This window comes from Kogia breviceps, chromosome 12, assembly GCF_026419965.1.
Source record: "Kogia breviceps isolate mKogBre1 chromosome 12, mKogBre1 haplotype 1, whole genome shotgun sequence".
Classification (NCBI taxonomy): domain Eukaryota; kingdom Metazoa; phylum Chordata; class Mammalia; order Artiodactyla; family Physeteridae; genus Kogia; species Kogia breviceps.
Genome location: NC_081321.1, coordinates 40,782,429 through 40,809,024, shown reverse-complemented (window position 1 = coordinate 40,809,024; position 26,596 = coordinate 40,782,429). Strand labels below are relative to the sequence as shown.

General features: G+C 47.0%; 2 protein-coding genes across 3 annotated transcripts in view; both read left to right on the top strand.

Moving 5' to 3' along the window:
- The window catches only part of GALNT6 (polypeptide N-acetylgalactosaminyltransferase 6), a 38,456-nt gene extending 33,661 nt beyond the window's left edge, over positions 1-4,795 (top strand). For both annotated transcript variants that reach the window (XM_059082787.2, XM_067009316.1), the window contains 2 exons: positions 1,097-1,249; positions 2,286-4,795. In XM_059082787.2, coding sequence (XP_058938770.1) covers positions 1,097-1,249; positions 2,286-2,399 — 267 coding nt within the window. In that variant the 3' untranslated portion in view covers positions 2,400-4,795. The remainder of the gene's footprint in view (positions 1-1,096; positions 1,250-2,285) is intronic.
- Positions 4,796-9,354: 4,559 nt separating this feature from the next.
- On the top strand, positions 9,355-25,183 carry CELA1 (chymotrypsin like elastase 1). The gene is made up of 9 exons (XM_067010654.1): positions 9,355-9,394; positions 10,083-10,165; positions 11,301-11,465; positions 11,559-11,659; positions 12,684-12,809; positions 13,572-13,712; positions 15,704-15,845; positions 24,258-24,407; positions 25,166-25,183. The coding sequence occupies exons 1-9, from the start codon at positions 9,355-9,357 to the stop codon at positions 25,181-25,183; spliced, it is 966 nt and encodes a 321-aa protein (XP_066866755.1).
- The last annotated feature ends 1,413 nt before the right edge of the window (positions 25,184-26,596 follow it).

Below are 26,596 nucleotides of genomic sequence, written 5' to 3'. Positions count from 1 at the left end.
GCCCTCAGAAAGCTCCCAGTCTGAGGGGGATTGCATGATACCGACTGACAAGGTCTTAAGTATGGATCGGGGGCATCCAGAGAGGAATGGGCAGCAGTGCTGGCTGCTAGAGAGGGGCTGGGGTGGAGGATTGTTTTTTGGTTTGGTTTTTTTTTTTTTTCCCACACTCCCCATCTCGGGAGGGGAGGATTGTTCATCAGAGGAGGCTTCCTGGAGGATGCCGGCTGCTGAGTGATGTTTTAGGGTGACTGTGGAAAATTTTTGAGCACTTTCCCTCAGCTACACTCAACTTCTATCTTCAATGCCTTCCCTGCCCAGAAGCTACCACTGTGATCCTAGAACTCATCAGTGACCCCAAAACAACCACCTACTGACATCTCACAGCTACCTGGCATCCTGGGAATTTCCCCCATGCCCTACAATGCCCAGCTCTTCCCTGAGGAATAACTAATAGCCTCCCTAGACCCAGCCCCTCGATCTACCCTGAATGCCCAGCATTTGGTAAGTAAGAGGCACTTGAAACAGAGCTGAAACAAGGAAAGGAGTGGCATGGGCCACTGAACAGGATGCCAGCAGGATGTGCAAATGAAGACAAAGTCATTCTGGAGCAATTTTCTGTACCACCGGCCTGCGTAGTGATTTTAGGTGGTACACTGATGAACGTTTTTGCAATAGTAATCTATTAGCAGAAAAAGAACTAGCACATGATTTCACCAATAATGCTTTAAATGAGGCTAATTTTTTTTTTTTTTACCTTTTTTTTTTTGGTCATGGCTTACAGCGTTTGGGATCTTAGTTCCCAGACCAGGGATAGAACCCGTGCCCCCTGCAGTGGGAGCGTGGAGTCCTGACCACTGGACCGCCAGGGAAGTCCCTAAGTTAAGTTGTTAACTAAAGAAAAAACATTTACTAACTATTATCTATCATTCCAGTATCACCCAGACGCGGTGGCCCATGAATTACTAAAAGTCTTGGCACCTACTCACTTTCCTCCCCAGGAGGCCATCTGTGGTTGGCATCCCAAGGCAGTTGGCATTGGAAGGTGGTGGGCAAACTCTGCCTGCCCCTCAGGACCTCCTCTTATCTTGCGTTCTAGTACTTTGAATACACAACCCAGAGGGACCTTCGCCACAACATTGGGAAGCAGCTGTGTCTGTATGCAAGTGCTGGCTCTCTGGGCCTTAGGGGCTGCCACTTCTCTGGCAAGAACAGCCAAGTGCCCGAGGATGAGGAATGGGAATTCACCCAGGTGAGTCAGCTGCCCAGAAAGCTCAGAATCAAGAACTGCCCCCTCCCTTCCTTCTGCATCTTCTGCCTGAGATACTACGGGGTGGATCCGGACAATGTACAGTAGCAAGTATGGAGAATGTGGGCTTGGTCACAGGCAGGGTTCTCAGGGCTTAAGTAAGGTTTGGTGATGGCTGGTTCTGCTTGATATAAAGATGGGGTCGGGGTTATGGTCCAGGACCAGCTCTGTCCTAGCTCACGTATTTTTAGGCCGAACACAAGTAGATGAAGTTGAAGAGTCACTTGTCGTTCCTGCCTGGCCTCTGTGTGCCAGGCACAAGGCTATGCACTCACATGCATTGGTTTGGTTAATCTTCCAGAGGCTCTTCCCAAGTAAGTGGTGTCCCCATCACTAGAGAGGGGCCCGCTGAAGCTCAGCAAGTTTGTGACTGGCCCAAGACCCTTCACTAGTAAATGGTAGGCCTGGGGTTCTGATCTAGATAGATCTGACTCGAAAGCATGGGTTCTTTCCATTACACTGCACTGCCTCGGGAGAAATGATGTAACTTCTAGAGGATTGGGCCCAAACTAGCAGCCCCCAATGAGCGTCCACACCCCACTCCACCCCAATCCCCAGTCCTTGCCTTAGGGAACGAGGAGCCTAACCTTGGCACTACAGGGAAGGGAGGAGTCTGAATATGATCAAAGACAGAAGGCGCAGGTGGGCAGCAGTGGCCCAGGTCTTTGAGACTGGCCATCTGGAGGAGGGGGGGGGGGCCTGAAAGCCTTTTTCACTTAGCCCATGGCCCTGCCTTCCTCTGTTCCAGCCACTCATGCTAAAGCTGGGGGTGGAGAATTGGTACCACGCACAGGTGGAAACTCAGGAATGCATCCCATCAGAGTATCTGGCATCCAAGGAAAGGAATTTGGAAGTGCCCTCTCTGTGCCTCATTGGGTTTCCTCTGCCTTTTGTCTACTGACCCCTATTTCCTTGCCCCCTAGTAGCACTGTCAGAGGTCTGAGGCCCAGGTTGACCCTTTGCCGTGTCATTTTTTTAGGATCAACTCATCAGGAACTTAGGATCTGGTACCTGCCTGACATCCAAGGACAAAAAGCCAGCCATGGCCACCTGCAACCCCAGTGATCCCCACCAGCACTGGCTCTTCGTCTAGGCCCTGGATCACCCCCGCTGTGGGAGATCCCACAAGCCTCTTAGGAAACAGGATTTTGGGGGAACCTGATGTTTGAGAACCTGATCACCAGTTCCCTGTCGGCCTTAAAGATGGATTTCAAACCCCATGCGAATCAAGGCAGGACCTTCCTCCTCCTTGCAACAACATTGGGCCCATTTCCTTTCCTCCACGTTGGTGGAAGAGACCATTAGAACACATAATACGTGACCTAGAGCTCTCCTTCTGCCTTAGAAACAGACTTCCAAAGCAGAGGACGCAGCTGGGCTAGAGCCCAGGGCAGCAATGCTGAATTCAAGAAAAGTACCTCTGCAGCCACATCCTGAATCTCTGGTCATCTAGAACACCCACAGAATCCAGTGAAACAGTATATTCTACCAGAGGGATTAGAGGTCTAAGAGTCTCCCTTGCTGACATTACCTGAAGCTCCTTGACAGGAATCCTTTATCTTCTCTCATCTGCACGACAGTCCTGTGAGAACGACGGGAACCACCGTGCCCATTTTATAGACAAGAAAGCTGAGGCAGAGAGAAATAAAGGAGCTGGTCTGTATCCTGAACCTGGGCTCCTCCCACCACACCACAAGAACACTAGGCAACTAGCCATCAGCTCCCCACTCTCTTCCCTCCAGTCTGATCATTTCTGGCTGGCTGGTCTCCATAAAGCCTAGAGCAGTGCAGCCAGGCAGCCGTGAGGGAGACCACATTTAGGAATCCTGGGATGTTCGTTTGGAAAGAAAGCTTGTGGAGCCAGTGATTCTCAGGTTTAAGTCCCAGAACCTTTTTTCAGTGCCCCATGTATAATGTAGTTCAGAAGCAAAATAGCCATGGATGAAACTGAGGGTGGGTGAGGGCATTGCCCACCAGCCCCTGAACTTTTCTAAAAGTCTGCGAGCACAATTTGAAAATCATCGTTTTAGTCCAACCCTATCATTTTCATATTATGAAACCAAGGCCAGATAAGTGAAGTTATTTGCCCCAGGCCACACAACCAGTATTGGCAGCCCTGAGGCTAGGACCCAGATAAGGCTAACAAGGGCCCTAGGAAGTCTGAGGGAGCCGGGACAGCGGGTAGTGTGGAGCATGCATGACTGCATGACTGGCCTTGTCTGCGGTTCTCGAGTGAACTGCCTGCACACAGCAGACCTGCCGTGCGTGTCAGCTCTTCCCCAAGCAAGTTGGACCCCACCATGCATGGCTGCTTTGCCTGAAGTGGAGAGCCCAGCTGCCCAGAGGACTCATTCCTTCTTGGAGGGCTTCCTCCTTTGAGTAGCAGGCTGTCATCTTGGACAGCACCACATGGGGGTGCCATGGGACCACAGCTGCCTCTGCTTCCCACGCAACTCCCCGGCAGCAGGAAGTCTCCTAGGTCCCGTGGGGCAGCCCAGCCAAAGGGAGAGGAGAGAGTGGCCAGGATGTGTCCTGGAGTGGGGAAAGGGAAAAGTTCTCTCCTAGAAAGAGAAGAGAATTGCACATGTGATCCCAGTGGAAATAAAGGTCTTATGGCATTGGTAAAGGAAGGAACTTTGCATTGGGTTCCTCCTCCCCTGCAATGCCCCTTAGCTGATCCGTTTGCAGGATCAGCTGATTGAAGCTGTGAAGAATCACACACATCTGAAAAGTTCTGTCACAGCCACTGTCTCATCTCCAAATATCCTCTGGCCCCCAATTTAGCCTACACGCTGTGTCAAGCACATGTAGACATGAGGAGATAATAAGGCTCTTCCCCCATGGAACTCATACTTCAGCTGGGAAAACAGAGATGTAAGCAAGTCACGCCAAGCCTGGAGATGTTCAGAGATGTGCTACATGAATTAGAACAATTCCTTCCATTTAGGGAAGCCTCACAAAGTTGGTGACATTTGACCTTAGACCTCAAAGGATGGATCCTCAGGTAGGAAGAGCTCAGTAAGCAAAGATCTCAAGTGTGAGAAAAGTCACAGAGGGACAACAGTACAAGTGGATGCAGAGAACCAGGAGGACTTCAGGGTGAGGGTGCAGTGAATGTAGAAACTAGAAGATCAGGACCACATTATGGCTTTCATGAGCCCTAGGCACTTGTGCCTTCATTAAAAAAGTGTTAAAAGAGTATGTTTTACAACTGCATTAATATAACGCCGAATATAATCCAGGATGATTGTATGCTGATTTTAAAAGAAACTGAAACATTTTTGTGGGCCTAAAAGTATTGTGGGCCTCAGGCACTGTACCTGCTGTGCTTACTGAGTTAGTCGGCCCTGTAGAACAGTGGCTTGGGGCCCAATTGAAAAGGCTTTGAATGCCATGCTAATAAATCCGGTAAATCCTAGGGAGCCTTAGTCCTTAACTCCAATCTTAGCCCTACTCTTGGTTGCATTAAACATCCAAACATTTATCAGGCACTGTTTGTTTGCCATTTATCCTAATATCCCTCATACTCTCTATAGCATCACTCAACAGCTCTCCAGCCAGATCTTATAATGCATGCCCAACTGAGGTGCCCTGCTGTGATGCTCAGTTTCCTCACCCCGACCACACAACAGCAGAGCATCTCGCAAGGGCGGTCAGCTAAGGGTAACCCACAGGGACTGAGAGATGCAGCAGGTTTGGGGGGTGAAGGGAGGACTAGGGAAGAGAGGTGCCCAAGAAGAGGGAGAGGGCACGAACAGGGCGGTGAGAGGACTCAAGAAACCAGCTTCTTGGCCTCCCCTTAACCGAGGATGGCCTTGCCCTAAGCCCACATCTGCACTATTAAAATCCACCCCTCTGACCATTCTCAGGCTAACCTAAAACCTTAAGTCCTGCTTAAAATATTTTTATTTATTTATTTATTTATTTTTGGCCGCATTGGGTCTACGTTGCTGCACACGGCCTTTCTCTAATCGCGGCAAGTGGGGGTTACTCTTCGTTGCAGTGTGCGGGCCTTCTCATTGCAGTGGCTTCTCATTGCAGAGCATGGGCTCTAGGTGTGCAGGCTTCAGGAGTTGTGGCTCACGGGCTCAGTAGTTGTGGCTCACAGGCTTAATTGCTCGGCAGCATGTGGGATCTTCCGGGACCAGGGCTCGAACCTGTGTCCCCTGCATTGGCAGGTGGACTTTTTTAACCACTGCGCCACCAGGGACGCCCAAGTCCTGCTTGAAATCTTGATGCTAACTAGCCCTGTGCTACTATCTCCTGGTTCCAGGAACCTCTCTCCCCTTAGCACTGAATGGCTCGTCTCCTCTGGGGATCTATTTCCCACTTGAAGAGTATTGGCGCCATTGCCAAAAATAGATAAATGTCCCAAAATATATTCTTATTTTTAATTACAAAAATAAGGGACTTCCCTGGCAGTCCAGCGGTTAAGACTCCTCACTTCCAATGCAGGGGACACGGGTTCGATCCCTGCTCTGGGAACTGAGATCCTACAAGCCATGCAATATGGCCAAAAAATTACAAAAAAAAAAAAAAGTGAAATTGATCCTCACACTGCTGCCATACCTATTGATTCATTCTCTAGAAGTAATAACTTCTAGAAAAGTAATAATTTCTAGGTATAAACTTTCTATACCCTTTTTCTATGAATATACATGATACATATATAAATACACACAGAGTACCATATTGTTTGAAACTTGATGTCTTCATTTAATATACCAAGGACATTTTTTCATGTCAGGTCATTTAAGTCTAACTCATTCTTTTTAAAAGCTGGATAGTATTGGGCTTCCTTGGTAGTGAAGCCCTGGTGGTTCGATCCCTGGTCCGGGAAGATCCCACATGCTGCGCAGCAACAAAGCCTGTGTGCCACAACTACTGAGCCTGTGCTCTAGAGCCCGTGAGCCACAACTACTGAAGGCCGCGCACCTAGAGCCCATACTCCACAACAAGAGAAGCCACCGCAATGAGAAGCCCGCGCACTGCAACAAAGAGTAGCCGCCGCTCACCGCAGCTAGAGAAAGCCCCCACGCAGCAACAAAGACCCAATGCAGCCAAAAATAAAAACAAATAAATAAATAAATTTATTTTTTTTTAAAGCTGGATAGTATTCCTTAATATGATTAAATCCAATTTCTCTAACCTTCACCTATTGATGAATACTTGGGTTTTGCCCAATTTTGTGACAAACTTTATGACAACCTACACAAAGTTTGGTGACAGACTATACTAGAACCCACATCCTTGTACATTTATTTCTGTACCCGTGTTTATTTCAAAAGGACACATTCCTTTTGGAAAATATGCAGTGCCTCAGAATGAAAGCCAAAGCCCTCCTCTACACCTCACCCTAAGAGGAGGAAAAGAATCTGACCACCTAGAGGGGTGGGATAGGAAGGGTGGGAGGGAGGGTGACGCAAGAGGCTGAAGAGATATGGGAACATATGTATACGTATAACTGATTCACTTTGTTGTAAAGGAGAAACTAACACACTATTGTAAAAACAGTTATACTCAAAGATGTTTAAAAAATAAATAAATAAAAATAAAATAAAATAATGCCAAAAAAATAAAAAATAAAAAGAATCTGACCAGCGTGGGAGATGAGGCTGGGTGTGATTAGTCGATGGCTTGGGAGCATTAAGTGCAATGCTAAACAGTTTGGTTTTTAAGCAAATACAGATTAGGCTTGCCAAGGGTTCAGCGATGGATGTGATATTGACCCTGCACTCAAGGGCTCACTTTGGAATCAGTGATGTGGAGGCGTAACCTTTAAGAGGCCCTTGTGCCTCCCCTTGGACTCCTGATCCTGGGGGCTAGAGCTGTCTCCCTATTCTCCAGAAGAGGCAGGGGTGGGGGGTTGGAGAATGACAAAGGAGGCTGGATTCCTCAGCCAGCTCAACCCTTTCAGGGGCCCCACCACCCCACCCCCGTCTCCTTTGGGTTAGAATGCTGGGGCTGGGGCTGGAGAGGGAGCCCTTAGTGCAATTCCCACCCATTCCGCCCCCCACCCACCCAGCTCAAGGACCTGAAAAGGTGACCATCTGTACACAAATCCTTCCTCAGCCTTTTCCAGGCCTCTCCCACACCTGCGGGCATGAAACTTGAATTCTGGAGTGTCTAGGCAACAAAAGTCCCCAGGTGGACCGGCAGACTTTCCTGCCTGCCTCCCCCTGGGCTTCCTGGCTTCTCTTAGCCTAAGTCGCAGCTCCACCCACAGTCCTCACTCTGGGACCTCCCAACCCGAAGTTCTCTGCCCAAGACACTTCTGCCCTGCAACTCCTGCTCTCCTGCCCTCCACCCTCATAGTACAAAGACTAGCTCCCTATCCTGAGGGATCCCTCTTCTCGCCGACACTCTCCTTCTCTGGGAGCTCTCTTTTATCTGCTCTCCAGATGAGTCTCCCCAAATCTGTTTCCTAGTGAAGCAGGAGGGAAGGGGGCAGGGCACAACCTTTGAAAGAATGACATAGCCCGAGGACACGACATAAACTTATTAGAACCAAATGGGTCCAAGAGGCAGAGAGTCGACTTCCACTAGACCTTGAGCCTCAGGATACGCTCACTGTAACACATCAAGCTAAATGACACACCCACAGGTGCCATGACAGTTCCAAGACCTACAATAAGGATCAAACAGTGATCCAGTTCCTGGAAATCCCCTTCCCTTCCTAAAATAGCTGGAATACTCCTCCCACTCATTAGCCTATGAAATTACCCACTCCTATAAAAACTGACAACCCCATACCCTGGTGCCTTTCTCGCCTTCTAAGATGGCCCACGCTCTCTCTGTGGAGTGTGTTTCTCTCTAAATAACTCCACTTCTTACCTATCACTTTATCTCTCACTGAATTCTTTCTGCAGTGACACATTAAGAACCTGAGCTTCATTAAGTCCTGAAACCAGGTGTGTGATCTCAGTTGGCAGACTGTGGGTTTTGGCCAGGTTCGAGTCCCAGCCGCGTAGGTTCAAGTCCCAATCTGCGGTGCATGGTGAGGTTTCACTAGTACCCTCTTCCATCAGAATTCTCTCTCCACTGCATCTACTCTGCTTTTGTCTCCTTGCATTTTACCCCACTGTCTGCGTTCTGGGGGCACGTGCCATTTCCCTCTTTGCTGTTTCTTCCTTCTTGCTCTCCTTGCACACTTCCCTCCTCCAGCCCCCCATGCCTCCAACCCCTGGTGCACAGGTAGGTCTCTGCACTTACAGTGCCCCCAAGGGCAGTGAGACGGTGGCAGGCTACAAGCAAGTGGAGCATCCCAAGGGAAATGTCAGTCCTGTTTCTCCATCTTATTTCTTCCTCCCTTCCTTCCTTCCTTCCTTTCTCTCTCTCTCTCTTTCTCTCTCTCTCTCTCTTTCTTTCTTTCTTTCTTTCTCGGGCCTCTCACTGCTGTGGTCTCTCCCATTGTGGAGCACAGGCTCCAGACGCGCAGGCTCAGCAGCCATGGCTCACGGGCCCAGCAGCTCTGCGGCATGTGGGTTCCTCCTGGACCGGGGCACGAACCCGCGTCCCCTGCATGGGTAGGCGGACTCTCAATCACTGCGCCACCAGAGAAGCCCTATTTCTTCTTTTTTAAATTTTTTTAACATATTTATTTGAGTATAATTGCTTTACAATGGTGTGTTAGTTTCTGCTTTATAACAAAGTGAATCAGTTATACATATACATATATCCCCATATCTCTTCCCTCTTGCGTCTCCCTCCCTCCCACCCTCCCTATCCCACCCCTCTAGGTGGTCACAAACCACCAAGCTGATCTCCCTGTGCTATTCCATCTTGTTTCTGAAAAAGACTTTGTTGGATGCTTTTCAACTGAAAGAGATGATTAATTCAGCCCTGACCTTGTTCTGTCTTTGTTCATAGATAAATTCTTTTACTTGAAAAGAAACCTTTTCATTTTCATTTCCATATCACCTGTGATTTGCCCTGCCTTCCACCCGCAACCCTGCCAGTTGATAGGAAGGTCAGCAAAGCTGCTGATAAGAGGAGCATAAAGAGCGCTTGGTTCGTGGCAAGGGGGCAGTGGTCTACATGCTGGCAACATGCTGCGCTTGCTGGTGTTCACCACGCTGGTCCTTTATGGTAAGTGGGTCATCTGGCTGGAGTTCTGGAGGGAGGGAGATTGAGCAGGAGGGTTGCAAAGCTTTCCTTAAGCCCAGGTCTGCTCTCTATCCCAGGATGGGAAGGAGACTGCCTGTGAGTCTAGCCAAAACTTTATTCTGCTGGAGCCCATGATAGCCAAGGTCGGGGGCCTCTGGTTGAAAGGTCCCTGAGCCATGAAGCAGAGAGAAGCCTCTTCCAGAGCCCTGGGCTCCCCCACCAACCCCACTGACAGGAAGACATCCTCAGCGGGCATCTGGTGGCATGTGCACTGCTGTCCCTGCCCCCTGGAGAATCCCGCCAAAGCACTGTGGGGGGAAGGGGGAGGGTGGGGTCAGGGGTGGGGGGTAGGGAGCAGGGAGTCACCTCAGGCCAAGGGGTGACCCTAAGCAAGGCTGAGACCATGTGGAGGCTCTGGGGCCTGGCGCAGCAATGTGACATGGGTCCTCCATAGCATGCCAAAGTTCTGGGGACGCCTAGGGGAAGCAGAAAAGCAAAAGGCACTTCGACTTACCTGCTTTCAAAAGGGGCTCAGAGAACTCACAGCCGGGCCCCTCGTTTGCTAGGGAGGAACTGTGAGTTTGCCGACAAAGCACAACTGCCACCCGCGCTCCCACCCTGAGCTGACCCCATGCTTAGTCATCACTCACTTTTCTTCTGCTCCACAAAGGACATAGTGCCCAGGACTTTCCAGAAACCAACGCCCGGGTAGTTGGAGGGACTGAGGCCCGGAGGCATTCTTGGCCCTCTCAGGTGGGTGTTCCTTCACAGCCCCAGACTGCCAACGAAATAAAGAGTTGCCTGTGTCCTGATATGCAGTATTATGTATGTTTGTGTATATCCTTATCAACAGGAAGCTCTCCAACCGCCTGGATTCTAGCTTTAAAGGATGAATGGGACCAGGCTTAGGAGTTTGTTTCTAAGTGCAAAAGTCTTGGAGGAAAGGATTTAAACACCAACCACACTCACCCTCCCAGGCACACACACCCAAACACAAACCACATTTACACTCCTAGCAATACATCTTGTGCCACACTAGCAAGACTGTGTGCCAGACCCACACCTCAGACTCTAGACACCTTCACACATACACACACACACACACACACACACACACACACCCCACTCCACACAGTGCGTGTCACACATGCAAACACACCTCTGCCCCCAAATGGAGCACGTTGCTTATTTGGCTATTTAAAGAGTTTCCGCTTTCAAAATAGGGCAGCTAGGCTGCGATTTAAGTAAGCAATTCTAAAAGTGTAAAACTGGCAAATTAACTGGTGAATAGCCATACTTTGAGAGGAATCACTGCGATTAGAATTAAATTCAATTTACAAACTTTTGTGCCCCAATTTTCAGGGGTAGAGCTATTGTGTGATATGAGGCAATGAAGGAGGAGGCGTGAACTGATAAAAATGAATACTCCAGTGGTGTTTCTAAATATCTGCTGGGGTGAGGGGACAGGGTGTATCTTAAAAACTTCGGAGGGAGGCTTCCCTGCTGGTGCAGTGGTTGGGAGTCCGCCTGCCGATGCAGGGGACACGGGTTTGTGCCCCGGTCTGGGAAGATCCCACATGCTGTGGAGTGGCTGGGCCCGTGAGCCATGGCCACTGAGCCTGCGCGTCCGGAGTCTGCGCTCCGCAACGGGAGAGGCCACAGCAGTGAGAGGCCCGCATACCGCCAAAAAAAACAAAAAACTTTGGAGGGGAGTTCTGGGGACCTAAGTTTGTGGCTTAGGTGATGGAGCAATTCCATGGCTACATTTCCTTCCCAGGAGGAAATGGAGGTAGAAAGACCTGGGTTCCTGGCCCTTTGCAATAATATAGGGTAAGGATGCTGAATGCACTGTGTGTGTATGTCTTTACTCCCCCTTCCATGTACACAGCAAACATCACCAAACGACGGACCACTGTTTTCTGCTGGTCCCAGGGGCATCTACATGCCCTTTCTCACCACTACTCCAGGTAGCCACTACCAACCAATCAATAGCAACAGGTCAAATGAAAACAATTCGCCATCTCTAGCCCAGAAAGTTGGGGGATGTTTTGAGGTATGACAGGAGTTTAAGGAGATAACACGTGGCTTGCGTCAATGCCTTCCAAGAAACACCAACCTATCCCTCTTTTCTTCTCTCCCCATCTAGATTTCCCTCCAGTACCAGTCTGGAGGTTCCTGGTTTCACACCTGTGGAGGGACCCTCATCAGACGGAACTGGGTGATGACAGCTGCTCACTGTGTGGACAAGTGAGAAAAACAAAGACCAGCTTTTCTGAGCCCCTGGGAGGGGAAGAGTCTGGTCCTTCTGGAGGAATACGTATCTTTGACCACTCAGGGCAAGACTAAGGAGGTGTTTGGGGGCCTGCGGGGAGGTAGTAGGATATAATGGAAAGTACAAACTATGATGTCAGGCAAACTCAGGTTCACCTCCTGTCCCGGCTTCTTCTAGCTATGTGAACTTGGATGGCTTGCTTAGCTCTCTAAGCTCTCACTCTCTTATCTCTACCTACTTTGTAGAATTATTGTGAGAATTAAGTAGGTAAATATTTAAGTGCCTAGTAATGCCTGACTGGTAACCATTTTTTCATATTTATAGTGAGCAATGGTTCTTAAATTTGAGCATGGATGAGAATCACCTGCAAGGCACAGATTGCTGGGCCCCACCCAGTAGAGTTTCTGATAGGAAGGTCCAGGTTGAGGCCTGATAATCTGCATTTCTAACAAGTTTCCAGGTTATATTGATGCTGCTGGTCCAGGGACCGTGCTTTAAGAACTACTGGTCTAGGAGTTCCAGTGGTTAAGGCTCCATGCTTCCAATGCAGGGGGCATGGGTTCAATCCCTGGTCGGGGGGGACTAAGATCCCACATGCCATGTGGGGTGGCCAAAAAATTTTAAAAACAAAAGAACTACTGCTACTGGTCTAGAAGTTTATATGTCCCTCGAAATCCCTCTATGGGCTGAGAGCCATTATTTCATTTATGCTCACCACACCTCTCCCAAGTTATGAGATATTCAGCCTCTGATGTTTAGCTTAGTAAATTGGGAAAATGAAGTTGATGGTAGTTTTTGTCACTTACACAGGTTAGCAAATTGGGGATGAGAGGGTTGGTTACTTCCTCATCTTCCAGGGTCTTCCATCCTTCCACTGCCTGGGCCAGATAATATGGGTTCCTGTCCTAAAGATAAGATGTAAGATGGCTTCCCAACTTTTCTCTACCAACCAGCAGGGGAAAAAGAAGGATCACTCAGGGCTTCCCTCTCTCCCTCCAGGCAAATGAGCTTCCGTGTGGTGGTTGGAGACCACAACCTGAGCCAGAACGATGGCACAGAGCAGTACGTGAGAGTGCAGAGGATCGTGGTACATCCCTACTGGAACAGCCATAATGTGGCTGCAGGGTAGTGGCAAGGCGGGGCTGGCCTGGGGCTGGGAGGTGGAGGGCTGACTGGCCAGCAATGGGGTCTTGGCTTCCTTCACATTCATCCAGGAGGACTTTGAGAATTAAGATGTTGGAGGACTTGAGAATGTTTGAAGATCTTGGGGGATTTGTTTGATCTACACTGGTTTGCATGATTGGATCCCCTGAATCTCCTTTTCTGCAGAGTTTAATGTTCCTGTTTTTATTGTTAGTTATTATTCATTTTATGGAATAGACTCCATCAGCAAAAGTAGATTTCTTAAAATGAATCTCACAATGAGAAAACTCCTGCAAGACTGAGCTGTAAACTTTTGGAAAGGAAGTAGTTAAGATGGTAGCCAATTCTATAGCGTGGGTTCAAGTAATTCGGATATTTCTGCAGAGCATTTGACATCTTTCTCCTTTGAGAACTCTTCTCTGCTACGAAGATCAAAGCACTCTGCTCCTTTCTGAGTCCCTATTCACAACTGAAAGGAGTGAGCTCCACTTCCCCTGGGTTGCAGACCAGAGCTAGGCGACAATGCTGAGACCTCACCAGCAGGGGCTGCTGTTAAACGTAGAATATCCTACAATCTAAGTGCGTAGTTCCTCAAATTTGAGTCTTGGCGAGTCAGTCCCCTCCTTCTTCGAAGTCATTGGTTTCCAATTCCATGGGCACACAAGGTTTAGGGAGGGCTTGTCCCTATGCTGACTTAAAGGAAGGCCTGGTCCTGCAAGCGAGCGGTCTCCTTTCCTCCCGCAGCTATGACATCGCCCTGCTGCGCCTGGCCCAGAACGTTACCCTCAACAGCTATGTCCAGCTGGGTGTTCTGCCAAAGGAGGGAACCATCCTGGCTAATAACAGCCCCTGCTACATCACAGGTTGGGGCAGGACCAGGAGTAAGTCGCCTACATTGGCACCATCCACCACATGGATCTTGATTAGGTAGCTGAGCTTCTGGGGCACTTTTTCTGTGGTCCTAGGTGTTCAGAGCCAAAGACCAGGAACCAGAGATAAGATAACTGGTTCATGAAATCAAGCTAAGAACAAGCCATGGAATAGTCAAGTCAGAGATTCTCAGATACTTATAACCAAAAAAAAAAAAAAAAAAAAAGATAGACACCTTACCTCAGAGTATTTTGTTACCAGCCTCTCATTTTATACATAAGGAAACTGAGGCCCAAAGAAATTAAAGACCTTGTTCAAGATCACATGACCAGGGACTTCCCTGGTAGTCCAGCGGTTAAGACTCCACGCTCCCATTGCAGGGGGCCAGGTTCGATCCCTGGTCAGGGAACATAGATTGGGCATGGCACAACTAAAAGCCTGCATGCTGCGACTAAAAGATGACGCATGCCGCAACTAAAAGATACCGCGTGCCGCAACTAAAAGATGCCGCGTGCCACAAAGAAGATCTCTCACGCGGCAGCAAAGATCCCATGTGCTGCAAGTGAGACCCAGCACAGCCAAATAAATAAATATTTTTTTTTAAAAATCACATGACTGGGCTTCCCTGGTGGCGCAGTGGTTGAGAATCCGCCTGCCGATGCAGGGGTCACGGGTTCGTGCCCTGGTCCGGGAAGATCCCACATGCCGCGGAGCAACTAAGCCCGTGAGCCATGGCCGCTAGGCCTGCGCGTCCGGAGCCTGTGCTCCGCAACGGGAGAGGCCACAGCAGTGAGAGGCCCGCATACCGCAAAAAAAAAAAAAAAAAAAAAAAATCACATGACTAGTTAGTAACTAGTTAGCTGGGCCCAGAACGCAGGTATCCTGGCTTCCGCTTTGGTGGTCATTACGCCATCACACTACCTTCATAGACAGTCTATGGGCTGTGGGTTGGAGTGAATGAGCCAGATGTGGCTGCAGGTCCAGAGAAGTTGAGGCAGAGGAGGCCTTAGCTTCTTCCAGTCAATCATGGGAAGATTTCTGGAAGGAAAAGTCATTAGATGACATGGAAAGGTGGGAGAGGTTATGAGCAGAGATAGTTAACAAGGGCAGAGACAGCAGGCCTGGCATACAGAAGGCTGTCAGCCATCAGACAGGATCTGAGCTCTGGAGGAGAGGCAAGGCCTTGCTGGGAGCAGCCAGTCTACGGGGGAAACCTGGGGCTGAGAGAGACATGCTTCTAATCTAGCTCTGCTCCCAGTTCACTCAATGTCATTGTAGTTCAATTTCCTGATCTATATATAACATGAAAGGATTATTGTAAGTATCCAAAGAAGTAATTCATGTGCAAAGGCTTTGAAAAGTCAAAAACTGCAGATAAAGGAAAGCTCTTAAGAAATGGAAACAAGGGTACATAGTCCCAGTTCTGCTTCACAGGGTTTACAGTGTAAGGAGGAAGCAGGACAGATAAGTTATTAACAAATAAGACCATTCTAGTTACTTAATTAAGGTATCCATGAGATTTAAAAAGAAAAAAAAAGCAGGCATAGGTTTAGTGGTTTGGAACCTGGGAACAGTAGTCAAGGATGACTCCTTAAAGGAAGGTGCCTGTAGCTTTTTTTTTTTTTTTTGTGATATGCGGGCCTCTCACTGTTGTGGCCTCTCCCGTTGCGAAGCACAGGCTCTGGACGCGCAGGCTCAGCGGCCATGGCTCACGGGCCCAGCCGCTCCGCGGCATGTGGGATCCTCCCGGACCGGGGCACAAACCCACGTCCCCTGCATCAGCAGGCGGATTCTCAACCACTGCGCCACCAGGGAAGCCCGCCTGTAGCTTTTATATAAAGAGAGACAAAGGAGGATCTATGACATGCAATGGGCAGAGAAAAGGAACTTGCCGCAACTTCAGCTTTCATCAGAGCTTGGGAAGGTTTGGCCAGGTGTTGAAGGTTTTTTTTTCCCTGGATAGCATCTGGGGCTGACCTCCAATGCTGTGTGTCCTGTTCAGCCAGTGGGCAGCTGGCCCAGACCCTGCAGCAGGCTTACCTGCCCACCGTGGACTACGCCACCTGCTCCAGCTCCTCTTACTGGGGCTCCACCGTGAAGAATACCATGGTGTGCGCTGGAGGAGACGGAGTTCGCTCTGGATGCCAGGTGAACACAGGCGGGAAGCGTCAGAAGTCTCACCCCAGGTCCCTCCCCTCTCTGTTTCCCATCCCCCACCTTTTACTCACCTATTTCACACCTACTCCCACTCCTATGTACAGACTAAACTTTCTATTCTAGCATCTGAAGGAGAATGATTCTGTGCTACTAGGTCTATATTCACAGAATCTCCAAGTTGAAAGGAGCCTTAAAATTCATCTTGCCTGTTGCCCTCCCCCACCTCAAAAGTTTGTATGTGGCCCAACATTTGTGTGTTGGTATATGTGAGTGTTCTTTAGAAGTTATTTGTGCTCTAGATTTTTTTTTTATAAATTTATTTATTTTATTTTTATCCATTTTTGGCTGTGTTGGGTCTTTGTTGCTGTGCGTGGGCTTTCTCTAGTTGCAGCGAGTAGAAGCTACTCTTTGTGTAGTGCACGGGCTTCTCTTGTTGGGGAACACGGGCTCTCGGCACGCGGGCTTCAGTAGCTGTGGCTCACGGGTTCTAGAGCGCAGGCTCAGTAGTAATGGCGCAAGGGCTTAGTTGCTCTGGGGCATGTGAGATCTTCCCGGACCAGGGCTTGAACCTGTGTCCCCTGCATTGGCAGGCAGATTATTGGGGTTTTTTGTGTTTTTTTTTTGTGGTACGCGGGCCTCTCACTGTTGTGGCCTCTCCCATTGCGGAGCACAGGCTCCGGACACGCAGGCTCAGTGGCCATGGCTCATGGGCCCAGCCGCTCCGCGGCACGTGGGATCTTCCCAGACCAGGGCACGAACCCGTGTCCCCTGCATCGGCAGGCGGATTCTCAACCACTGCGCCACCAGGGAAGCCCTGGCAGGCAGATTATTAACCACTGTGCCACCAGGGAAGCCCCTGTGCCCTAGATTTTTAATGGCTGCCATGGGGCTAGGCCTGGAGTGGTGGTTGTAATTGTGTATAAGGTAGCTTCCCTCCCATCAACCCCAATTTTTCTTATAGCCCCTCCACCACCACCCTTTTGACCCGATATTATTGATAGCAGAATGTATACAGGTGAATATGGTACGGGAAAGTGCACAAAATAGTTTTATAATAGTATATATAATTATATATATATATAAATCATCTTCTGTTTAGACAAGATCAATCAGCAATGCACCATCTTACAGATTTCTTTTTTTTTTAAATTGGAGTATAGTTGATTTACAATGTTATGTTAGTTTCAGGTGTACAGCAAAGTGAATCAGTTATACATATACATTTATCCACTCTTTTTTTTTTTTTTTTTTTTAGATTCTTTTCCCATATAAGCCATTACAGAGTATTGAGTAGAGTTCCCTGTGCTATACAGAAGGTTCTTATTAGTTATCTATTTTATATATAGTAGTGTGTATATGTCAATCCCAATCTCTGAATTTATCCCTCCCCCACCCTTATCCCCTGGTGACCATAAGTTTGCAGATTTCTTAATGCAGTTCAACAAATATTCTTGATCATCTGCTAAATACTAGGCACTGTGTTTGATTCATCTTTGTATTAAAGATACAAAAGATACAAAGATAAATATAAACACAGTGTCTAGTGGAGGAATGGGAAGAGCAGACAAAGGACAGAACATTGTAATACAGTGAGGTTAAGTATTATAACAAAAATATGCATAGGGTGATATGGGAGTCCAAAAGACAGGTACTTACTTCTACCTGTTGGTGTTGGAAAAGACCTGCCTTCCCTGAGAAACTAGAGTCTGTACTGAGTCACAAAGCTTAAATAAGAGAAAGCCAGGCAAAAAAAAGAGGAAAAGATATTCAGAGAGAGGGAACATGAAGAAAGGCAAGGCCCAAGAAGCTAGAACACAAAGAGAATTATAGGGCATTCCCTACCATTAGAGCAGAGGTCAGGGCCCACAGCCTCCAATCCCAGCTTGCTGCCTGTTTTTGCATGGTCCGTGAGCTAAGAATGTTTTTCACATTTTTTAATGGTTGGGAAAAAATTAAGAAAGGAATAATATGTCATGGCACATGAAAAATATAAAATTTCAATGTTCGTTAAAAAAAAGTTTTATTGGAACACAGGCTTACTTGTTCATTACGTATTGTTTATGGCTGCTTTCATGAAGTTGAACTGTTGCGAGAGAGACTGGCCTGCAAAGCCTGAGATATTTACTCTTTGACTCTTTACAGAAAAAGTTTGCTAACCTCTGGGCTAGAACATAAACTATTACCATACTAGGGAATGTCAGGAGGCGACACTAGAGACAGGTAGGAGCCTGTCTCTGACTTAGGCCTTCAAATGTCATGCTTGGGGACATGAACCTTTATCTTAGGCACTGGGAAACCACTGAAGAGTTCTAAACAGGAGAACAGCAGGATCAGATTTGCCTTTTAGAAGCACTCTCTGATGACAAGGTAAGCATGTTTTTGAAGAGAGCAAAATTTGCAGGGAGACTGCTTAGGAGACAATTGCAATTATCTAGGCAAGAAATCTGAGGGCCGGAATTAGGGCAGTGGAGAGGAGGAAGGAGGATCAGGAATGACTTCCAGGCATCTAATTTAAGTGATTTGGGGGAGGTGTTTGTTGCCTCTATGAGACAATTATTTATAGGATTTAGGAGGGAAGGTTGAGTCTGACAAATTGAGTCTGAGATCCCAGTGGGACATTCAGTTATAGTTAACTGGTAAGAAACTATATATAAAGAGAGTGGAGCCTGAAGGAGAAAGCTAGGCTAGAGATAAGCTTAACAGGAAATGAGATCCCTCAAAGTCCCCCACCCCCCATCCCCACCTCCCCAAGGGAAAAGTGGTAGAATGAGAAAAAACAAACAAACAAACAAACAGTGAGCTGGGGGGAAGAACTGTGATAACATAAATATTTGAGTGCTTCAGAGATAGGTGGAGGACAAAGGACCCCTAAGGATCTAAAAAAGAGGTAAGAGAAAAGCATAGTAAATAAAGGTTTTACAAAATCTCAGGAAATACTGATAGGTCATCACATAGTATACATTGCAGCCAGGAGCCATGGTGGATAACTGAAAGTGGCTACTTCGGCAGTTGGCGGGTCACTGGTAACTACGGCTAGAACAGTTTCAGTGGAGTGGTGAGGGCAGAAGCTTGACTGAAGGGTAAGGAATGAAGAGGCAACACTGGGTCATTTGTAGAGATGTGGATGGACCTAGAGTCTGTCATACAGGGTGAAGTAAGTCAGAAGGAGAAAAACAAATATCGTATATTAACACATATATGTGGAATCTAGAAAAATGGTACAGATGAACCTATTTGCAGAGCATGAATAGAGACGCAGACGTGTGGACATGGGGCGGGGGCTGGGGAAGGGGTGGGTAGGATGGATTGGTAGATTAGGTTTGACATAAATACACTACCATGTGTAAAATAGATAGCTAGTGGGAACCTGCTGTATAGCACAGGGAGCTCAGCTCGGTGCTCTGTGATGACCTAGATGGGTGGAATGGGGGCGGGGTCCAAGAGGGAGGGGATAGATGTATACATATAGCTGATTCACTTTGTTGTACAGCAGAAGCTAGCACATCATTGTAAAGCAATTATACTCCAATAAGAAAGAAAGAAAGAGAGAGAGAGAGAAAGAAAGGAAGGAAGGAAGGAAGGAAGGAAGGGAGAAAGAAGGGAAGAAAGAAAGGTAGCAAAGAATGTAGAATACTCTTTCAAGAATCTTGGATGAAAGTGAGGAATTTTAAAAGTCTGGTAGCTTTAAGGAGGATGACAGTCATGGAGGGGGTGGATCTTTTAAGAGGGAAGAAAATCGAGTGTTTCTGGGCGGAGAGAAAAGGATCCTGTAGAGTTGGAGAGAGGGAAAAAATGGATGATACAAGATCCCGGAGGAGAAGGAAGAGATGAACTAAGAGCACAGGTGGAGCTGGCCTTGAACAGAATAGGGACACAAAAATGTGCATGGACATGAAAGAGAGTGCAGGCTGGGTAGCTGGAAGCTGGCAGGTGTTCTGCAATCTTGCTTCTATTTATTCATGAACTAGGAGTCAGATTAAATGCTGAAAATGAAGGGACAAGGGTTGTTTGTGTCTGGATTAATTAAGGTGAATGGGTTTAGAAAGACTGGCCTCCATGATGTTACTGATAGGATGAGGTTGGAGACCATGCAATAATCATAATGGATATATGATTCACTCCATTCAAAGATCTAGTTGTAGGGAATGGATTAACCCAGGGCTGGGGTTTCATGCATTATTGGGACATAAAGACAGGATTGCAGATCAAATGCAAGCTCCAAGCTAGGTGGAGAAGGAAGAGAAGCCAGAAGGAGGCTGGTAGGCTGGCTGAAATAGTAGAATCAAAGATTAAAGGTTTTGGGCTTCCCTGGTGGCGCAGTGGTTGAGAATCCGCCTGCCGATGCAGGGGTCACGGGTTCGTGCCCCGGTCCGGGAAGATCCCACATGCCGCGGAGCGGCTGGGCCCGTGAGCCATGGCTGCTGAGCCTGTGCGTCCGGAGCCTGTGCTCCGCAACGGGAGAGGCCACAACAGTGAGAGGCCCGCGTACCGCAAAAAAAAATAAAAAAATTAAAAAAAAAAAGATTAAAGGTTTTTTTGTGTGTTTGTTTTAAAGATTTCTTTTTCTTTGATGTGGACCTTTTTTTTTTGGCTCCCCAACCAGAGCTCGAACCCACACCCCCGCCCCCGCACTGGAAGACTAAGTCCCAAGCCCTGGGCCTCCAGGGAAGTCCCTAAAGGGTTTTTTTTTTTTGTGAGCACTTAGAACTACGGAAGGTGAGCAACTCATCCCAATTTTTCCAGGACTTCCCCAGTGTCAACTGAAAACAAAACAAAACAAAACCGCACTGCCTAAAAGTTGAGAGTTATGTTTTATTCAGTGATCTTACTAAGGACTATAGCCCGGGAGACAGCCTCTCAGACAACTCTGAACAACTGTTCCAAAGAGGTAAGGGAGGAGCCAGGATATATTGGAGTTTTTGCTGAAAAAAAACCTGGAGACAGCCATCAAAGATTACTGCTAATAACAGGAAGCACATTTCAAGTGAATGATTTTAGTGTTTTTCTGTGTATGGGAAGATGCAAGAGTCTGGGCTTACAGAAATCATTCCTTTGATATGCATCATAACTATCTAGGGCCAGTATCATTTTTCTCCATCCTGAAATCCCCTCAGGATGTGGAAGGTGCCTGCAGTGGCTGGTGGCTTGATGGCGGGCAACATTCGTTTCCCAGAATGGAAAGCAAATTCTTTGTTTACTGACATGGCAGGCAACATTTTTTTGTCCACACCAGCGTCAAAACTTAAAAGTCCTATATCCTGGGAACCCTACCTGCAAGTTGGGGCAAAAAAAAAAAAAAGATGAACACATAAGTCTAGCTCTTACAGGTCTTCACCAGCCACCTTCACCTATAACCTCTTAAGGTTTAACCTTTCTGAGTTTAATTCACTTTCCTCTGCTCTCTCTCAAGGCCTTGAACTCCGAAAAACTAGAGTACTTTTCTTCTGGCTGCCACTCCAGATAGGCAATTCTCTGAGGTGATTGTGTCGCCAGGTCTCTTCCCACTGGAATTTCCCAAATATTGTGTCTTTGTTTTCTGGGCTTTCAGATTTCTGGGTCCCAGCCCTTCTCAGAGTGGATTCACTAAGCCCCTCTCACCTCAATCCTCCGTCTCCCACTGAGCTCTTTCCCAGCTCTTCCTTCAGCCCTAAAATCCTCAGCCACACTCTCCATTGCTACAGTCTTTGCTTCTTTTCAGGTCAATTAGCATAAGAAAATCGTATGATATACAATTCAATTACCTTCCATTCCTCTATAGAAATACTATCAAACCCCTATTAGAATTTGGATGGAAGATATTTAAACTGTTTTGTTTTGTGTTGAGTACAATAATCTAAAGGAAGCATCGTCTTTTCCTAAACATAGTTGGGATGGTGTACAGCTGTTTCTTTTTTAAAAGAATTATCCCCAATTTGAACTTTTGGTCTCTTTCCCTAGTTCTTTATTTTTTAAGTTTTAATTTTTATTGAAGCTATGGGTATTCAACTGCTTAAGGTGGCCAATAAAACTATGAGGCTTAATAGTGGGAAAGAACAGTCATAGTGTTCCTTCTACCACCTCAAGTTCTCCCTCCCTAGAGGGGACCACTTTCAACTCTTCAGCTGATTTCTTTCAGTGTCTACTTCCACCTCTCTAAAAGCATATATATTGCCACTTAATTTTTCAGCTCAGGCATTATGCAAGATGTGCAACCTCTCTTCCTTTTACACATCTATACTTGCGCCCAGCATGAACTTTTCTATCTGCACCCCCAACCTCCCCAAACAATTTTGGTTAAATTAACATTTAGTATTTATTATGATTTCCTTGCATAATTTTGTTTTCCCTGGGGTTAATAATTGTCTTTTTAAATTTGCATAATGTATACTTAATTTATCACCAGTTTGGCCTCAAAACTCTCCACTAATTTATAAGTGACCTATTTTATCTTCTCTTGACCCTAGTGTTCTGTGTCTTGGTGTGGGTCGATCTGCATTCATTTTGAGGGACACTTAGTGGGTTTTTTCATTCTGGAAACTCCAGACCTTCGCTTCTGAAAATGTTTATTTATTGATCATTTCCTCCCCTCCATTTTTATTTTCTCTTTCTAGAATTTCCATTATTCACACATCTACCTCCTAAATTGGTCCTCTTATTTTCATATTTTTCTCTCTATATATTTTGTCTGCTTAATCTCCTAACCCAATCTTACATTTCTATCATATTCATAATTTCCAAAGGCTCTTTTTGTTTTCTGAATGCTCTAATAGCTTGCTGTTCTTGTATCATGGATGCAATGTTAATCATAGTTTTGTTGTTTATATTCTTCTCCCTGCATAATCTTGGTTGCCTTCATTTTTTATTTCTTTCTCTTGTTTTGATCTTTATATATTTATTTATTTTTAATAAGGTTTAATTTATTCATTTATTTATTTTTAAATTTATTTTATTTTTGCCTGCATTGGGTCTTTGTTGCTGCACGCGGGCTTTCTCTAGTTGCCGTGAGTGGGGGCTACTCTTTGTTGCGATGCACGGGCTTCTCATTGCAGTGGCTTCTCTTACTGCAGAGCACAGGCTCTAGGCGTGCGGGCTTCAGTAGTTGTGGCGCACGGGCTTAGTTGCACTGCGGCATGTGGGATCTTCCCGGACCAGGGCTCGAACCTGTGTCCCCTGCGTTGGCCGGTGATTCTTAACCATTGCGCCACCAGGGAAGCCCCTTGATCTTTATTTTTTTTAAAAAAAAAAATTATTTATTTACGGCTGTGTTGGGTCTTCGTTTCTGTGCGAGGGCTTTCTCTAGTTGTGGCGAGCAGGGGCCACTCTTCATCGCGGTGCGCGGGCCTCTCACTGTCGCGGCCCCTCTTGTTGCAGAGCACAGGCTCCAGACGCGCAGGCTCAGTAATTGTGGCTCACGGGCCCAGTCGCTCCGCGGCACGTGGGATCCTCCCGAACCGGGGCTCGAACCCGTGTCCCCTGCATTGGCAGGCAGATTCTCAACCACTGCGCCACCAGGGAAGCCCCGATCTTTATTTTTATATTGAGGCTTTCTTCAGATGTTTGGTCATCCTTGACCATATGCTCTTATTTCAGAGTGGGACAGTGAAGAGCTGATAGGTAGCTCTGAGCCTTAGGTGGTGTTCATCTATAGTGAACTGCTTTGTCAGGGGATCTGGCTAGGCCATTTCATTGGGGGACTTCCAATGTTAGTATCTTTAGATCTTCCCTCTTGTTCTGGTCAGATTCTCCAAAGAAATATCTTCTAATTTTATGTCTGGAATCACAGAACTCACATTCTGGGAACTGAGTAAGGAAATGAGTGTCAAGGTCACAGTCTGTAAACTCCGATTTGTCAGATTCTAAGCCCGAGCACGTAACCACTACCCAATACATCACTTTCTCTTCTCTTTACACCAGCTTAGTTTAACATGATTTGACTACCTACCCTGTGTCTAAAGGCTAAGTCTAATTAGACCCGTTGGTCTGAATGCTGGGGATAAATAAATCATTAGAACAACCTATTCCCCTCACCCCAGGTTCAATTTAAGTCAGTAACAGCTATTGAGCCTAAGATGTTCAAAGTTCTATGCTAGCATTGTGGAGAGGAAAATGTCAGTACGATGTAGTTCCTGTCTCAAGAAGCTCACAGTTAAGCGTGGGAGATAGAAACAAATTATGAAACCAAAATACAAGGCAGAACATGACATGAGTGCTACAAAAGAAAGGAAGAAGTGCTATGGTCCTTTAGAAAGGAAGAGGAGATTCATCTTGATTGAGGGGATATGAAGGAAGTGGGGATTTTAATTGGAGCTTTTAAACAGTACAGGATTGTACAAACAGAGATGGGGGTGGGTGGGTGTAAGCAGAAACAAAGGCCCAAAGAGCCAAAGATCTGGAGTTTTAGGACACTGCTGCTCCTCTCCACAGGGTGATTCTGGGGGCCCCCTTCATTGCTTGGTGAATGGCCAGTATACTGTCCACGGTGTGACCAGCTTTGTGTCCAGCCTGGGCTGTAATGTCTCCAGGAAGCCCACAGTCTTCACTCGGGTCTCTGCTTACATCTCTTGGATAAGTAACGTGAGTCCTCTCAAATGATGGTTTGAAATAGGGTTACCTGGAGACCCATGCACAGGCTGGGGTGGGGAGCAAAAATTAAGCAGGGGAAGCCATCCTCTTCCTCACCGCATTCAAATGTTTACTCCTTTCCCTTCCTCCATAGTGTACTTTCGCTCGATGACGTTGCCATCCTGAGTGCCACTTCACATACCCACTAAGAATGCTTCACTGTATTGTTTACTGCTTAGGGTAAGGTGGGTGGTGGCAACAGCAGATCTGAACCAGGTACATATCAGTGCTGTCCAAAGTCAAAGCCAAGGGGAAAACGGCTTCCCTCTCCTGGGCGAGGGAAGAGGCACTAACCTTCTCCTCTACCAGTTCTTTCTAAGGGCATCATGAGAATTTGCTCTACCCTTTGCCAAGAGGTTTTACCACCTTAAACAATGCTTGAGGGTTAGGTGAGGCTATACCTACACTGACCTGGTGGTAGAGCCTCACAGTTATCCCACCTATACCCTCCAGTCTTCAAACACATTCTGGAGTCTTGTGGCATGAACCTTGACTCACAACGGGTTCAAGGTCTGCCCTTGACGCTAAGTCTTGAATATGTGCCTATAATATTGAATTGTCCTGACACAGCTGAGAACTACTTCCTGCCCGCCCCCCCCCCCCCCCCACCATTAACCCAGTACAGGGCCATACTCAACTGGGAGCCCTGAAGGAAAAAGTAAGGAGGTGGGCAGAAGTTACTGACTGGATATAACCGGTTTTTCCTTCAGGTCACTGCCAACAACTGAACATTTTCTTATGTCCAACGGCCTTGCCAAGATGATTCTTAGATCCACAGCAGGACTTGAGGCCATCAAGGAAAAAACCATTCTAACAGACTATTGAGCCAGATGCAGAAATGCAAATAAAATTGAATATATATATTACCCTGTGTCTTTTTATTTGTAATTAAGACCTCTAGTGGAAATGTAGCTATAGGGCCTGAGTTGGATTTCACCACATTTCTGGGCTCGTTCTTCCATTTGCTGCCATCTCTATCAGTTCACAAACTAAGCCAAGTGAGAGTGGTCTTACATTGTCCTTTTTGGATTATGTTAGGACCTACTCATCCATTAATCTTCCCATCTGTCCCTCCTCCCAAACATCTTTGCTATATTCAAAGGCACAGAGGGCTTTAAAATGTTCCTGAGTGACTAAATGTGCCCTGACTCTCCCAAGTAGACTGTAGGCTTGTCCTTCTTTTGTTTCTCCCTTCAGTGCCTAGAACGGTGCCCACCCCAAGGTTCTGAGTCTTGGCAACTACAAGGATACATTAGAGATAAGAGTACAGGATTAGGTGGTAGGTCAGATGCCAGCAGACAACATAAGTGACAAATTAGAAAGGAGACAGAGAGGAAAGAATAGAAAAAAGGAGAAAAGAAGATAAGGAACAAAGAAAGGAAAGGGTTGAGGGGAAAATAATATGTGGTCTCAAACTAAGTATGAGTCAGCACTTCAAGGCTGGACAAAAATAAGCAACCAGATCCGGGGTTCTCTAAACCACAGAGAACTGGGAAGCTGATAATTCTGTCCTATCCTGGCCAGGGCTCAGTCTGTTAGAGTGGCCTGTGATAGAGTGAAGAGGGAACTGAAAGGCTAAGAGGGTGAGAAGTAGCTTTTCATAGCAATCTCTGAGGACCAGACAAGAGGTACCAGGATAGTTAACATTACAGCAGGAGAAACTGGCTAAGACCGGTCTCGCAATTTATAGGCCGCTTTGTCAGCAGAGGCCCCTAGAACAGTGTATACACCAAAAGAAGCTGGGCTAGACAGGACACCTTTATTCCCAACTCACTTCTACCACTGAGGAACTGGGTAACCTTGGGCAAGTCACCAGCCCTTTCTGTTACTCAGTTTCCCTACCTAGTTAACTTCTAAAGATTTTTTCCTGCTCTAATAATACTATATGATTTGGTGGCGACCAATTTCAGTTCCCAAGGGATTGGCACTGAAGACGGTTTCTTAGGAAGCAGTGGCTCGGCTGCACTGCTGAGGATGCTGAGGATTCCTGACAGTGACCCAGGTATCAGCCTCCTTCTGTTAGTGGCACACCTGTTGTCATCACCATCTCTCCTCAGTGTTCCCACAGCACCACAGTCCTCCCACTTGCCCCCACTTCTCCCCACCCAACGTGAAGTCCTTCCATTTTCTTCGCTTTACCT

Bases quoted from the DNA above. Each gene is read 5' to 3' on its own strand.
- CELA1 (XM_067010654.1), top strand. From the start codon at position 9,355: ATGCTGCGCTTGCTGGTGTTCACCACGCTGGTCCTTTATG. The intron at 11,660-12,683 runs GTGAGAAAAACA...CTCTCCCTCCAG, and splicing joins GCTGCTCACTGTGTGGACAA to GCAAATGAGCTTCCGTGTGG. The intron at 15,846-24,257 runs GTGAACACAGGC...TCCTCTCCACAG, and splicing joins GAGTTCGCTCTGGATGCCAG to GGTGATTCTGGGGGCCCCCT.